Raw genomic sequence first — 15,638 nt, 5'->3', positions numbered from 1 at the left:
ATATTGCTTTATCTATTTCAAAAAGAATTGCAACTAAAGATTAAAGCCTAGATATAAAATGTAACTGTCACGGACCCTGGAGCCTCAGGTTTGACAGAGCCAGATCAGTGTAGGCTCCAGAATAATTCTACTGGTGTTTGGCAGATGTAGATTCTCATTCAGAATAAATCCTCTGAGAGCAGAAGTGCTCTGAAGAGTTGCTAAACTTTAGAAGTCCTAATCAAATTTCCAAAGAACAGAGAAATGAGGAGTTTAACTGTGAATAACATCTCCACCGCATAGTCTACTGAGTCTTCCTCCTCTTCAACAGGGAGTCTTTCCTTCTTCGGTGTAAATTGCCCTTTTCCCCTGTGGGGACTCACCCAGACCCCTAGATTTGGTACAAAGATTATCTTAAACTGAAGACATATGAGATTCAACAAATACAGAAAGAAGCTTTGTCAGAGCTTCCTTTATCTGACTAAAAGTAGCACCTTCTGGGAAATGCCGCTACCACAAATCCTCTCTCCAGGAGAGTTTCAGGACTGTGAAGAAGACAGGAAAACCACTTGCACCTGTACAAACAAACATTATCAGAAACTTTCTTATCTCCTGTTTGTTCTCCTAAAGAAACACATATCTTTCCTATAGAAACCTACTGGTTCTTCTCACAGAAGCCTTTTCTCCCCAATCCCTTTCCCCTACTAAATTGAGTATATAAACCCCAAATTCCAACCACCTTTTTGAGTTACTCATCACTGTATGCAGACTGCATCCATAAATAAGCTCTTTTCTCTTGTAAATTTGTCTTTAGTCAGTTTAATTCACAGGCCACCAGAAACCAAACCTGAGAGGGCAGAGAAAAAAATAGTTTCTCCTCCCTGACATGTTCTTCAGGAGCACCTGGACTTTCCACTCCCCTCACATACGTGTTTCTCTTTTGCCATTTTAACTTCACACTCCTCTCTCAGCTCTCAGACTCCCCTGGTTAACCAGTATTTTTTATAGGTATTGAACAGTTTTTCTCATGATACTTATTCTTCACTTTAAAAGCAAGTTTTTATACTTTCTCTTTTTCAGTAAATTCCAAAACTAATCAGAAGTTTCAGGGAATAAGGTGAGGGTGATACAGATCAATGCAGTGCTTAAATTAGGTTCCTTCTGTGCGCGTACATGTGTGTGCATGCGTGCGTGTGTGCGTGCATGAGTGTGTGTGAGTGCGTGTGTGTGCGTGTGTGAGCGTGTGTGGTGAACAGCTTTCAATTGGTCAGTGGCCTTATTTAAAAATAGTTTACTGTCCATTATCTAGGTCAGAATAGAGTAATAACATTTAATAGTACTCAAAAGACTTCTTAGATGACACAGTTTTTATAAAACTGTTTAGTAAACTAAGTGAAATCGCACCATACACAAGAGCCAGTGATATTAAAATATTCATATAATCAAATTTCAGGGAAATTGTTTTTTAAAACCTATGGAATATATCAAGAAGTGGGGCATGTAACTGGGGAAAGAACATAATCAATGTTATTGTACAAGGTAAAAGAACCCTCAAATTACTCATAATTTGCTTTGAAAAATAGTTCAAGTTTAGATTTGAAACTGGGTATGTAAAATGTCCTGGAAATTCCAAAAACTCAAATGAAATAGCCTATGTTCAATGTGAAGGTCTATCTCGGGACGAGCTGGAAAGTTGACTCCTCTACCTGGTTCCTGACATCAATGTGAAGGCAAATATTTCCAAATATGTTGCTACTGGACACCAACCACATCATCCTACCCTCTAACTATGTAAATTGCTCCAAAGACCACAGAGAAAGCACCAAATTTGTTTGCCCTGATATTTTTAGCGTTCACAGTGTGGCCCAAAGCTTGATAGAAATGCAGAATCTCAGACCCCTAATTCTACTGAACCAGAATCTTCATCTCATCAAAATCTCGAGTAATTCATACGCACATTCAAGTTTGAGAAGTACTGACCTAAAAGGCTCCTCATACATGAATGTAAGTAAAAAATAAAAGTAAAAAAGACATTTCCAAACTTTGCTAATGAAACAACTTCCTCCCTACTATTAATAAGAATTAAGGAAGAAATAAAAAAGAATTAAAGAAGAATTTGCTGAAAATATAGCGTAATCCAAAGAAATTCATCAAGGGCTCCCAGTCTTTAAAGAGCCTACCAGTATTCACTGGATCTCTCCTCTCCTCTTTGGAGTCCTTTCAATCCCCATGGCAACACTACCGCTCAGAGACAGACATGCCATCGTGAAGGACCAAACCAAGGCTCACGAACCAAACTAAAACTATGAGTAATGCAGAGCCAGACTTTATACTTAAACAACAAACATAAGTACACTTTCTCTAGAATCACAAGTGTGGCGCTTTGGCAAACAACTTCTATGGAACCACAAGGGAAAAATACCACCAAGCAGTCAGACAGGAATGAGAATTCAATGAGAATACCCACTTGCTAATGGCTCTTTTTAGTGAAACCACCACTAGGAGCCGAGGGAACACACACATTTGGCAAACAGATGCAGGGAGGGACACAGCACCTCCCTTGGTGAATTCAATACCAGTTGATTCATTAGGCAGAACTGCCAACACTGAAAATAAACACAGCCTCTGGTTACAAAAGTATAAGTGCAGCTTACCAAACAACAGTTAAAAAAAAAAGGAGTAGATGCAGTTGGCGGTTGGATTCTCTTTCTTTCTTTCTTCTTTTAAGTGGGGGGAGGGTTTTAAAGCAAAATCCACACTCAATCCAAAGCCTCAACCTGTTTGAACAGCTGCAGATTGCTCAGCTCCTCCTGGGTCCCCCCAGAGGAGGCAACCAAAGCAGAGTCAAAGTGGCACTTTCCTCCCCCCAAAATAACAACAGTTTATGTTCTGGCCAATCTAAAATATGAAAGAGGACTAGAACTTAACATTGTACAGCTTGATAAACTATAAAATAAAGTTGTAATTTGTTATTAAAGATCCTCTTTGTAAGAGGGAACAGACGGAGGAATCTGTCCAAGAATAAAACGAAAAATTAAAAATCTAACAAAGCAGCAATTAGGAGGAGTTGAGCCCAAATAACACAAGGCAAACAACAGAGAGAATATGTGACATATAACTAACTAGGGTACCCAGCCAGACCAGTTTTGCTTGCGTGGGGAAAAATGGTGAAGCCTTTGATGTGGGCCAGAAATTAGTAAGTGATACAACTGTGTAGCTGAGATTATCTCTGAGCTATTTTAAACTCTGCAAAATGAAGAAAACTAATAGTAATGCAAATGATTTTTTGTCCACAGAAATGCAGATTGTGTCCACTCGAGTGCAATTGATTATTGTCCTGATGGATACTGACCAGTTTGTCAGCTTTGCATCCATTGTTAATTCATTTCAGCATCTCTTGCTTGACTATAAAGACTAGTCCTTGGTACTCTCCTTGGAACCTGTTATAACTTCTTATCCATTCCCTTTTTATTGGTGAGTTGAATGAAATCTTTGACACATGCTCTTTTTATATTTGTACAAGTCAAAATTTTACCTAGTTTAAATTTTATTTATTTAAATTTTTAAAATTTTTATGTTTTGACTGAAATACAGTTGGCATATAACATTGTGTATGTTTAAGGTGTACAACATGCTGGTTTGATATATTTGTATATCGCAATATGATTACCACAGTAGCATTGAGCTAACACCTCTATCATACCACACAATCATGATTTCTTTTTTTTGTAGTAAGAACATTTAAGGGGAGGGTGGGGGGGACTTGAGGGGGGGGGAGTCAAGGAAGGGAGGGAATACGGGGATTGTGTATAAAAACAGACAATTGAACTTGGTGTACCCCCCAAAAAATAATAAATAAAATTAAAAAAAAAAAAGAACATTTAAGGTCTAGTCTCTCAGCAACTTTGAAGTTTATCATACAGTACTGATGTTTATAAATCACTGTGTTGTACATTAGATCTCCATTACCCAATTTTTAAAATTATCCTTCAATACCCAGGACAGTCCTAATTATTAAAGTGCCCCTGTCCTCTTAAGTGTCCCAGTTGGGATAACACATGACCCAATAGTTTATGGACTTCGATGAAATATTAAATCAGTAAGATTAATAAGTAGAATATGCTTCTACCTATTATTATTCACAATGTATTCTCACAAGTCACAGAAAGTTAAACACAAATAAGATTGTACACCAATGAATAGAACTCAAAAAAATGTTGTGTCACAACCATGCCCAGTATAAGACAATGAACCAACAGCAATTTACACGTAATGTTGATAAGATACTGATGCCTGGGCAAAGACTGCTCTAGGGAAGATACTCTTTAAACCCTTTTGTTTTCATTAGAGTGGTCTCATTTTTTCCATTAAAAGATGGTGAGATGGGGGCTTCCCTGGTAGCACAGTGGTTAAGAATCCACCTGCCAATGCAGGGGACACGGGTTCAATCCCTGGTTCGGGAAGATCCCACACACTGTGCAGCAACTATGCCCATGCACCACAACTACCGAGTCTGTGCTCTAGAGCCCGTGAGCCACAACTGATAGGCCCACGCTCCGCAACTACTGAAGCCCGTGTGCCTAGAGCCCGTGCTCTGCAACAAGAGAAGCCACTGTAATGGGAAGCCCACGCACCACAACAAAGAGTAGCCCCCAATCTATGCAACTACAGAAAGTCCACGTGCAGCAACGAAGACCCAACACAGCCAAAAATAAATAAATAAATAAAAATAAAAAGAATGATAATAATAAATTAATTAATTAATTAAAAAAAAAAGATAATGAGATGGGATCCTGGTTATCCAAAAACTGACACTTAGCCAAATACACTTACTTGTTACTTATCTATCCAATTTTATGTTTGAAACTGGGTTTTGTGGGCTTTGCCATTTATCATTCCATTCCAATTTTAATTATAAAGGTGTACAAGAGAAAAAAATCATAGGCGAGTGAGTTAATTGAAAATACAAATGTGAGGAAAAAAATAGGTATGATGCTCTGGATAAGACAATCACAGAGAGAAATATTTCTTCTTTTCTGTACATAATGAAAGATAACGCACTAGGTGAGAATGTATAATATTAATTACAGTAAGAGTCTATTATCTGAGTGCTCAGTTTGTATGAGGACTCTTCTAAACTCTGTCTATGTGTAAACTCAAATTCAAATAATAATTCTATGAGGTCGGTGCCAATATTATCCCTACTTTACAAACTTAGATAACCTGCTCAGTCACAATAAATAGTAGAAATGGAATTTGAACCCAGATGGTCTGATTGTAAGCCTGAGTACTTAATATGGAAGTATACTTGCACGATTGAGGTTTAAAATATTTCTGATGAATCTGTCTAAATTTGAGTCTGAGGTCCATCATTATAATCATTACAAACATGACTCCCTTGTTTCTTTCATTCCTGGCAAACTGAAGTATGGATCAGCTCAATTACTTGCCTTCTCTGGACCAGAGCAGCTGTGCATGAATACAGCTGGAGAAAATCACTCAACAGACAGCCTGATTTTACTTTAAATATTTGACTTCAAACCTCAAATGTCCAAGTGCTGGCAAATGCACTACATTCCCTAATAAACATGCTTCCCAAGACAACACTTTACTACCACCATCTCTTCAAACCTAAGTAAGTTTCACGGCCTTCCTTAGTATCATTTAACTTGATCTCACACTTCATTGAAAAAACTAAAAACCATAAGACTAGAATTCCTTCATCTTCCCACCACTAAATCAATAAACTTCCCTCCATCTTCCAGACTGTGTTCTTACCCCCCTCTTTCCCTCACTTTTTAAAATGAGGAGTGATTCCCTCTCCTATCAAAGGCAATTCTTCCCAAAGATTTCTGAACAACTCTTGTGCTGTTAATCAACCCCTCTCAATAAGACTAGTCTCAGAATGCAAATGTTGAAAGGTCTGCCATCCTTAATCTCCCTCCCTCCCTCCTCCCTCCCTCTCTCTCTCTCTCTCACACACACACACACACACACGCACACACACGCACACCACCCCTATCTTGAATCTGCCTTTCCTGCTAGCTAGCACCCCTTTTCTCTTCTTTACAGACAAAATTCTCAAATGAACAGTCCACATCCTCATGTCCCATTCAGGACTCAACCCACTTCTATTTGGTTTCTAACCTCACTCCTCCACCCAAACTGTCAAAATTATCAATGAACTCCATGTTGTCAAGTGGAATGCCTGCTTTTCTGTCTTCAGCTCACTAGACTTCTCCTCACAAGTGGGGAGAAATAGGGAAGTGACAGTAAGCTTCATAAGTAAGTTATATAGTGTAGTAGAAGCTGAGAGGTGCTATGTAATAAAATAGAATCTCCAGAATGAAGCTGACACAGGCAAAACGTAGGCTCTTCAAACACCCTCTTTGCCTCTACTTAAACAAGTTATATCTAGGAATCAAGCAGGGCTCCCAAGTAATCAAAGTTGCATCAGGTGACTAAAACATAAAGACTGAAAACACATTTTGGCAACCTGATGTGATGTCATTTATGTGAGTAATATCTTTTTAAAGATCTGAGGTGACATTTTGGAATTTATAATCCCCTTAATCTTGGTTTCATCATGCATGAATATTTGCAGAATATGTGAAGAATATGGAACACTCCTATAAGTAACGTTGCTTCTTGCTCTGTGGCTGTGCTTGTGTGTTTGTGTGTGCTTACGTGTGTGACAGGTTGAGGGGCCGCTGGGAAGGGGACAGGGGCAGCAGATGAGGATACTGTGTGAAGGGAAACATATATTCCTCAGGTTATATATAATTTCTTGAACCCTCACAAACACTTTCTACCATTCTCTAGGCATTTTAAAGGCAGAATATCCAAGATTATACTTTTGGAAACATAAGAATAAATCAAAGGGAAAACAAAGTTTGAATGTCAACATTTCAAGAAAAAAAAGAAAACCCTCTGTTCAAAACCCAAACAAGATATATGATCCCACTTGACAATGGATGTAGTAAAAGCACAGAGTCTTCCTTACAAAAATGCCATTATATGTCATGATGAAGGCACAAGACAGGAAGACTAAACTGTCAACAATGGATAATTCCACATCTGTTGGATTCAATTATAAAATGCAGTTAAAAAGAAACAACAAGCCCCAAATGGAGTGCCTTGTGCTAAACACCACCAAGACTTAATACTTAACCTCAATGAAGTTCTAGTCTCTCCCAGGGGTGGAATAAACCAATCAGTCTGGAATGTCCTGTCAGCACCAGTGAGGGAATCTATATGAGGAGACTTCCATTCCCTTCCCCACAAAAGAAGATGACCTGGCCTGAACCAATCCTTTTTTTTCTTTTGCTAATAACTTCCTTGTTATCAGCCCCTCCACCTTCCCCCAGTTTCTATAAAAGCTTTCTATTTTGTCCAGTTCCTTGAAGCTCCTTTCTATTTACTGAATGGGATGCTGTCAACTCATAAATTGTTGAATAAAGCCAATTAGATCTTTACATTTACTCAGTTGAGTTTCATTTTTTAACAATGCACTTAAAATTATTCCACATGTAGGAGTAGGCTCAAAGACACAAGCATGAAAAGGGCTATACAGAAACAGAGGCTACAGCACACCCCAAAATACAAGTGTCAATACCCCAGGCATGGATGATAGAACAATAAGACAAGGATTGTTTGTGTTTGTTTTTAAGTAAAGTAGTAGAATTAATGACCAAAATGGATGTGCCTGGGTGTGAAGGCAGATTCAGGTAACAGTTATTTTGAAGGCACTGGAAGATTGTCTGGTACCTCAAACAAGAAACGCAGGGGAGCCTCTTCTCTGGTAATATCTCTACTTGGGCCCAGAACTCAGAGGAAGCCCCAACCACACCCAAATCTACCCTACTGTCTCTCTAAGCCCTCAAACTAGGGAGAATCAGACCATCAACCAACACTCCTGTAGGTCTTCTGCTGCTGCATTGGCCCTGGGGAGCCCTGTATGCCGCTGCCTCGGGGTGTTAAACCCAGGATTATGTTCTCATCAGAGTTCAGTTTATCACTGTATCCTTAAGGTTTGTTCTTCAAAGCCGAATTTATATCATTTAGTTTTTTTTAATTGAAGTACTTTATCTCTTTCACATGTATTTTTTAAATGAGAAATTAATTCTAATTTTTTCTATAGAGTTGTATTGACTCTTTTACTGTATCATTTCAGTTTATAATTGGTACAGAAAAAGGCATTCTATTTAGTTCACAATTTTCACATTATTACTTCTGTACTGTTGCTAATTGTAATGACTATTTAAAAAATTTAACCATTACAAATTCAAGTACAGATACCTTTTTTTTCTCCTTCCCTTAATGGCCCCTCAGTGACCCTTCCTGTACCAGATGGTAGACCTTTACTAATTGCATAAATTGACTCTAAAAATCAAACTGTATAGTAAGACTGATGATGCTGTTATAAGTCAATGAAGCTGAGTAATCTAGAAGATTCCAAGCCAAAATTCCACTTCACGGTTATAACAACTCTGGCACCAGCAACGTATAGATGATGGCAGGTGAGATGATATCTTCTTAAGTCCTGAACTAGTCAACATATTTCAAAGCAATGTCAACTCCACCTATATTTCAACAAACCGGGACACTGGTGGATACTCTAGCAGTTGCCCGTTTGGGGCTGCGGCACGGCAGGTGGTCTGCTGTTTAGTTTTCTAGTTAGTCAAGGTATGCTCGTTTGTCTGATTCTGCCTCCAAGTCTGGGGGAGGTTTAGTGATCCCAAGATGCTTACATTCTTTCATAAAGCAATTTTGTTCTTACTTCCTCATCAGCAGAGTTGGCCCAATGAGTTTTAAATATTTATTTTCAATAAAAATAAAGTCACAGACCATTTCCTGGAAAAACACTCTCTCCAGTATATTCTCTTATATTTCTATTTCATTTATTTCTTTATCATTAAAACCAAAAACACAAGCCCCATTTCTGGAAAGAGACTCAAAGTGTGTCCCAAGACTTCTCCACTTAAAATTCTAGAACCAAAAGGATGCCCTCTCCCATCTTGATTAAGGAGAAGGAGATAGATGAAGGCTGCTATAGGAAGCTTTTCAGAGAGAACTACATTTATCTTTCTTTGTTAGAAATATCTTTGTTATTGAATTGTTTTGTTTTGGAATGAGCTTCCTTAACCTTTAAAGAAAAAACGCTTTATGTTAATTTCTTTCTTGGTGTTGTTATACTTATTTCTTAGCTCTGATTTTCCAGTGAGGCTGGATATTTGAATTTCCCATTGCTGCCACTCCTCTCTGCTCTTATTTAGGGAAGAAATATTTCACCTACATCATCTAAGCAGGGTTCGCAATTCCTCTAAAAGAAATAAGCATTAATTCTCTCCCTTAGACTGTACATACATAATGAGACAAGTATATACAGTTTATGCAAATAAATTGCATGACTGCTATAAAGAACAACTACTTGTTCTCCAAGATTTCATTTACAACTATAAACTTCATTTTTTTTTTCTAGCAATTGATGGTTAAGGGCAGTAGAGGGTGCCCTTGGGAGGCGAGAAAGGTGTCTAAAACAGTAAAACGGTACTGCGGGATTATCCATAATGAACACAAGGACAGAAAAGGAAAGCATAAAAGAGATGTAATAAATTGAGGAAAATCTTGATTTAGACCTATTCATAAGGCGGAGTTAGAACAAGGCAGAGCCTGCAAGGTAGTGGTATCTGTAGATACAGATTAGTTTATTCTGGTTGATACACTGTAATATTGAGGAATGTCAGTTGTAAAGAATGTGATAGGTATGATCTATATAATCAGAGATGACTAAAATGTTCATGTTAAAGCTGGGTGTATGTGACTGCATTATAAAGAATTCAGCTTTGTACTTCAGATTCTAGTGGGAAAAACAAAGCTATACAACCATTGAACTGTGAGTGTGAAGCCATCACAAGAGAAGAAGCATCATTTGTACCAAGACAAAATCACGCACTTGGGGTTTAGAGAAGACACTGTAGAGGGAGAAAGGAAAACCATATTTCCTAACTATCCCTTACTAAATTGTATGAAACAGAACAGTTTACTAACAGGCTGAATAAGGTAGAGCAACACCTATGCTAAAAGCCCCGGGGGACCTACAAGTGAGTTTTGTTGGCCATGCTCCTCACAGATGGAAATCTCCTCAATGCCAGAAAGCTCCAGACCCTGTGAAAGAGCAAAGGTAGAGGAGGGCCAGTTTGCTCCCCCATCTCAGAATTCCTGTCATGATCCCACTGGCAGGACTGTGGAGAATGACATTTGCTATCTACAGAAAAGCACCTTTGTCCATTATCAGACCACAGTGTGAACTTTCCTAAATCATATATTAGGTCTACAGGACTTAGCTTATAGAGAATCCTATAGAAATGGCAGTGTGCAGCGCTGGAGAGAGCACAGCCTTGCTCTTGGACAGTTCTGTACTTAACTGCTGGCACATAGCAGGTGCACAATTAATGGTAACCAGTCTAGAGTATGAAAGAAAGGATGTTTGCTCATATTTTCTCCATCTGACTGCACTTTCCTAAATATAATCCTTTATCCCACCCAAATTTTCCATGTGACTAAAAATTTCTCTACCTCCTCTAATACAGAGAACAAGAGGCAGTAAGTGCATAGTGGTCACAAGTTCAGACACTTGAGTCAGTCCCTGGTTTGAATGCCAGCTCTTATATTTCCTGGCTGTGTGATCTCAAGAAAGCTATGTGTGCACTTATTACCTAAGTGTTGCCTGTAAATGGGGGTAATGATGGTATCTACATGTCACTGGCCTACTGTGAGAATTAAAAGAGATAACCCATGCACAGGATTAGCACAGCGGCTGGCAAATGAATATTTGAAATGTATAATTTATTATAATAATCCTTATTATCACCCACCATGGCTGTTGTTGTTGTTATTATTATTTCTGGATCAAAAAGAGAAGCAATGAGTTTTACATGATTAATATGACATATTAAGAAAATTCAACCAAGGCTTTTATTTACCATTCTCTTTACACCTGAAACTCCCTGGATGTTAACTTTTGGTTGAGGAAATGAACAACTTGTATAAACGGCGCAACACATGACCAAAAATTCACAGAGAAGGAGATCCTGCTTTTACAGTAGATTTTTGTGCATTGTGAAGGCAGCAAGAGCCATTTCAAATTTTCTTAAATTGATAGAACAATGAGCTGTCATTGGATTGTACTAGAAAAGAAAAACAATTTAGATCAGCTTTGAAAAGTCTACCTTAGAAGCAGCAAATATCATTTAAAGATATGAGTTTCAACTTAAGATATTAACATAGAGGGATTTATACTACATAGAGTCTTACAGTTCAGATCTATATTCTGTCATTTTCTAGAAACAATTGAGTCATGGAACCATGGCAGAACGCCTCAAAATACTAATAAGGAATTACCTAAAGAGAAAGAAATGCATTGGGGAGCCATCCCAGTATGTTTTAACTAACCTAAAATTAAAATACAAAATAAAAACAATTTGTCCTTTCCATTCTCTGCCAACTTTCTTGCTATATTCTGGCATTAGTGTATATAAAACTGTATACTTAAGTATGGAGAATATCTAATATTTCTACCTGAAGATTATTTTCTTGTTGGCCAAATTGATACATCCTAATATGCTCCTGGAAACTCTAGTTGCATGACAATCATGCAAAATTTGTTTCTAACATTTTTCTTCCACCTACTTGTGCAGCCATGCAAAGGGAAGTGCATATTAAAAGCCTTTTCACTCATCATTTACTTGCTTATTAATTTGTTTGGGAATTAAATTTTGTTTTCATAATGATTTTTCATCTGGAAATACTGGCCTGTATAACCTTATCTCTAGTGATTGATATACCTTCTTAATGAGGAAATAAACTGTTAGGTTACACAATAGAGCAAGTAATGAAAGAATCTGGTTAAATAAGTTTCCTAAAAATGAGAATTCACTCTACATACATGGGCAGATCTCCAAATATTTGGAAATCCTAAGACATTCAACATTAAAATTTTGAAATATTTGAGAAAATCCAAACTTTTGCTAATAATGCTGAAAATATTTCAGGATGCTACAATCCTATAGGTCACATTAAAAATATTGGCCATCAATGCACTACATATATTTTGAAATGCTGGTTATAGCACTCTAGCCAATAAGATGCCAGATAAACCAGCTTTCACTCTACCTGTATGTCCTATAAGAACTTGTAGACTGAGCAAGAGTACAATTCTGCTGGATCTTTTCAAAATTATAAAAATATTGAATTAGTGAAATTCTAACTTAGACAATGTAATTCTCAGTCACATATAACTGACCTGGACATATAAAAATTCCTTTTAATAGCAGTGCTGAAATGAAGGATGGATTTTTTAAAGTGTCAAATCAAATAGGTAACCATTGCATAAACATAATCTAGCAACAGATTTAAAATTTTCTGTTCTTCTCCTTTTGGCCTCACCACACAGCTTGTGGGATCTTAGTTCCCCAATCGGATAGAACCTGCACCCTCCACAGTTGAAAGCAAGGAATCCTAAGCACTGGACCACCAGAAAATTCCCAGATTTAATATTTCCTTAATCTAGTAAAAACAAAAATATGCCTCCTGAATCCAATTTACATTTTTTAAAAATCAGATGATACAGAAGTCTAGGTCAATTCAGTAAATTAATTAATTTGATTAACTTGCATGGACTTCTAGATTTTGTATAATACATATATTAGTTTTCTATTGTTGCTGTAACATATTACCATAAAATAAATGTCTTCCTGAGCTAAAATCTAGGTTTGCAGGGCTGTGTTTCTTTCTGGAGGTTCCAAGAACACTTCCTTTTCCTTTCCTTTCCCAGCTTCTAGAGGCTGCCAGCCTTCCCTGGCTCATGCCCCCGTCTCCATCTTCATATAGCCTAACCCATTCACATCTAGGAGTCAGGATGTGGGCATCTTTCTATGGCCAGATTCTACCTTCTGTAGTACATCAGATTATACCAAAACCTGTAATATTCAATTCAAATCGATATTCACCCAGCAAATTAAAATTCTCTAATACTATAAATATTATTATGCTTATTACTATCATGTGGAATATAAATTAAAATGTTTTAAATTTGGGTCAGACGATCTCATCTTTTCTTAATAAAGACGTCAATTTGCCGAGCCTCAGATTGCCTGTCCTTGATGCCTGCATGAATTTGATATCAATCCACTGCTTTTCTACCTTATACCTAAATTTATCACAACTCAGTACATGGTAGATTATAAACTGATAAAAGCATAATTCTCTTAAGACAGCGTAACAGATATTGCTTATTATATTTGTTATGTATTATGGCAAAATTATTTATTTTTTTAAATATTTCAGACCACAGTAAAACCTTCATAGGAAAATACTATTTCTAAACATTTTGATTTCACACACAAAGAGGGATACTGGAAGAGTAGGTTATTAGCGTTGGCATGGATTTTGGAGATACCACATACTCTTTTAGGAAGGATATAAAGGAAACTTGGCCCAGAGATCTTCATCTGACTTGCAGAAGGTCACAGGACTAATCTGAGACACAGCAGACTCCTGATAACAGTGAACATCTTTTTCATAACGAGGCCACTGTTCACCTTATACATAAAATAGATCCAACCGCAACTCTTATCACCTTCATCACATTGTAAATCAATAATTTACATCTCAAGGGATTTCAGAAGATGAATTTTATCATTCTGTCCAATGACAATACACAGACTAAGCCATGGATCAAATCCTATGCAGACCTTGTGAAATTATACACAATGTATAAAATGTTACATAATAAGGAGAAATTTACTGTGTAAAAAAGGAGAAACTGTCCAGTTGACAACAAAAATGCAGGATAATAAGCCTAATGTTGCAGATAATTTCCATAAGTCTAAAAAACTTGAAAATATTGAACTTTTTAATGATAAAACCCACTGTTTCTTTTTGGTGGATTAAAATGAGAAGAGTACAAGTACTTTTTCAATCAATTTTTCTGGGAGATACAAAAATGTCTTAGAATTAGTACAGTTTGAGAAACATCATTACATCAAGAATACATAGGAATTTTGTCTTTTTCCCCAAATATTTAATATCTGCTTTATAGAAATATCTGCTTTATAGAAATATCTGCTTTATAGAAATATCAGCTAAATATACCTACAGCCTCATTTAATGAATTACAAATATCATTCTGATTTTTAAACTAATTTCTTTCAAATATTAAATACATATCTTTATAGCTATATAAACATATAGACATATAATTTTCTTCATATAATAGGACTGAAATCTACTTTTTAAAGTTACATGGGGAAAGCCTCTTAAGTTATCAACATAACGTCATTTTCTTGGTATCATAAAGGAGAATTAAAATCAACTTACTTGATGTAATAGGGCACTTTATTATGTGAAATGGATCTTTGCCATGGCAGCTGGACTGAAGCTGAAGAAACAAAGGGAGGTTATTGGAAACACTGCTAACCCAAAAGCCTTACGCCTTAATGCAAACAACTGAACACATTTTATAGCAAATTCAGTGAGAACTGCTGGATTCCTATAATTGTGAAATCGGCTAGGCCAAACAAAGAGTGGCTTTAAAGATTCATTTGACACAAGGGAGAAAACAATACAGTCTCAATTTCTAATGCCAACTCTAATTGAACCTTGTTGATAGAAACATTTTTAAAAATCAACTTTTGTTTACAACAATCAAAAATTAAAATTTAGTGCTACCTGGAAACTGTGCTCTGTATATACTTTGATTAAGCTAAAACCAAAATTAGTTTTACCTAGTATATCCAGATTGTAAACTAGATTTCTTAAGACTGCATTTTCCAGATCACTAATAACACTCTTTACTTTGCTTCACAGTCACAGGAATAACTATTTAGGACAAATGGCATTTCAAGAAACTCAATTATATGAATTTTAAAAAGGTAAAATTAAAATAAACATAGCCAAAGGGTTGTAAAGAACCAAGGCAATTATCTATATAGAAGAGTTCCAAATACTTACTTTCATTTGAAATGCACAGAAAATACAGTTCCCTACTTTCCACTAGCCATCACTACGATTGAGATTTTATGTTTTGTTTTACTGAGGTACTAATTTTTTACAATTCCATTTACTCCTTATTTATAAAAATATTCTTGCCCTATATTAAACCAATTATTTTAAGATTTATTTGAGAAGAATTATATATGTGCATCTAGAACTATTAAGGAATTTTGGCAAATGAACTAATAAACAAGCAAATTCAAATAAAACTTTGCAAGTATCACTAGATTCTCATATAACCAGTTGTCACCAATGTTTTTTTTCCCTAAATATGATCTCATAATACTATCTCACTAATATGTAGCATTCTAAACTTTGCAAAGCATTTTCAAATATATCTATTGATAAGGAAGCCAACAATGAGGAACTAAATATTAGAGGTGAAGTTACTTGCCCAATAAATAAATGGCTGAGCCCAGATGTGATTTCAGGAATTCTGACCACTAGTTCAGCAATATTTCTATTCAACAATTCTTTATAAAGTATGAGCATTCCCTTCTCTAACGACAGCCATGAAAGTAGAAAAGGGGGATGAAAATGTGGAACTAGGTATATTAAATTTCTCATTAGAGCCAACCTCGTTTCAGCATTGGCACCAGGTTAAT

General features: G+C 36.5%; 1 protein-coding gene across 11 annotated transcripts in view; it reads right to left on the bottom strand.

Moving 5' to 3' along the window:
• Positions 1-15,638, bottom strand: part of UTRN (utrophin) — a 501,139-nt gene that overhangs the window by 78,822 nt on the left and 406,679 nt on the right. For all 11 annotated transcript variants that reach the window (XM_057739402.1, XM_057739404.1, XM_057739406.1 and 8 more), the window contains one exon: positions 14,359-14,419. In XM_057739402.1, the coding sequence (XP_057595385.1) occupies positions 14,359-14,419 (61 nt within the window). The remainder of the gene's footprint in view (positions 1-14,358; positions 14,420-15,638) is intronic.

The sequence above is a fragment of the Hippopotamus amphibius genome, chromosome 6 (assembly GCF_030028045.1).
Source record: "Hippopotamus amphibius kiboko isolate mHipAmp2 chromosome 6, mHipAmp2.hap2, whole genome shotgun sequence".
Classification (NCBI taxonomy): domain Eukaryota; kingdom Metazoa; phylum Chordata; class Mammalia; order Artiodactyla; family Hippopotamidae; genus Hippopotamus; species Hippopotamus amphibius.
Note: the sequence above shows the minus strand (reverse complement) of the source record. Positions and strands in the feature narration are given on the sequence as shown.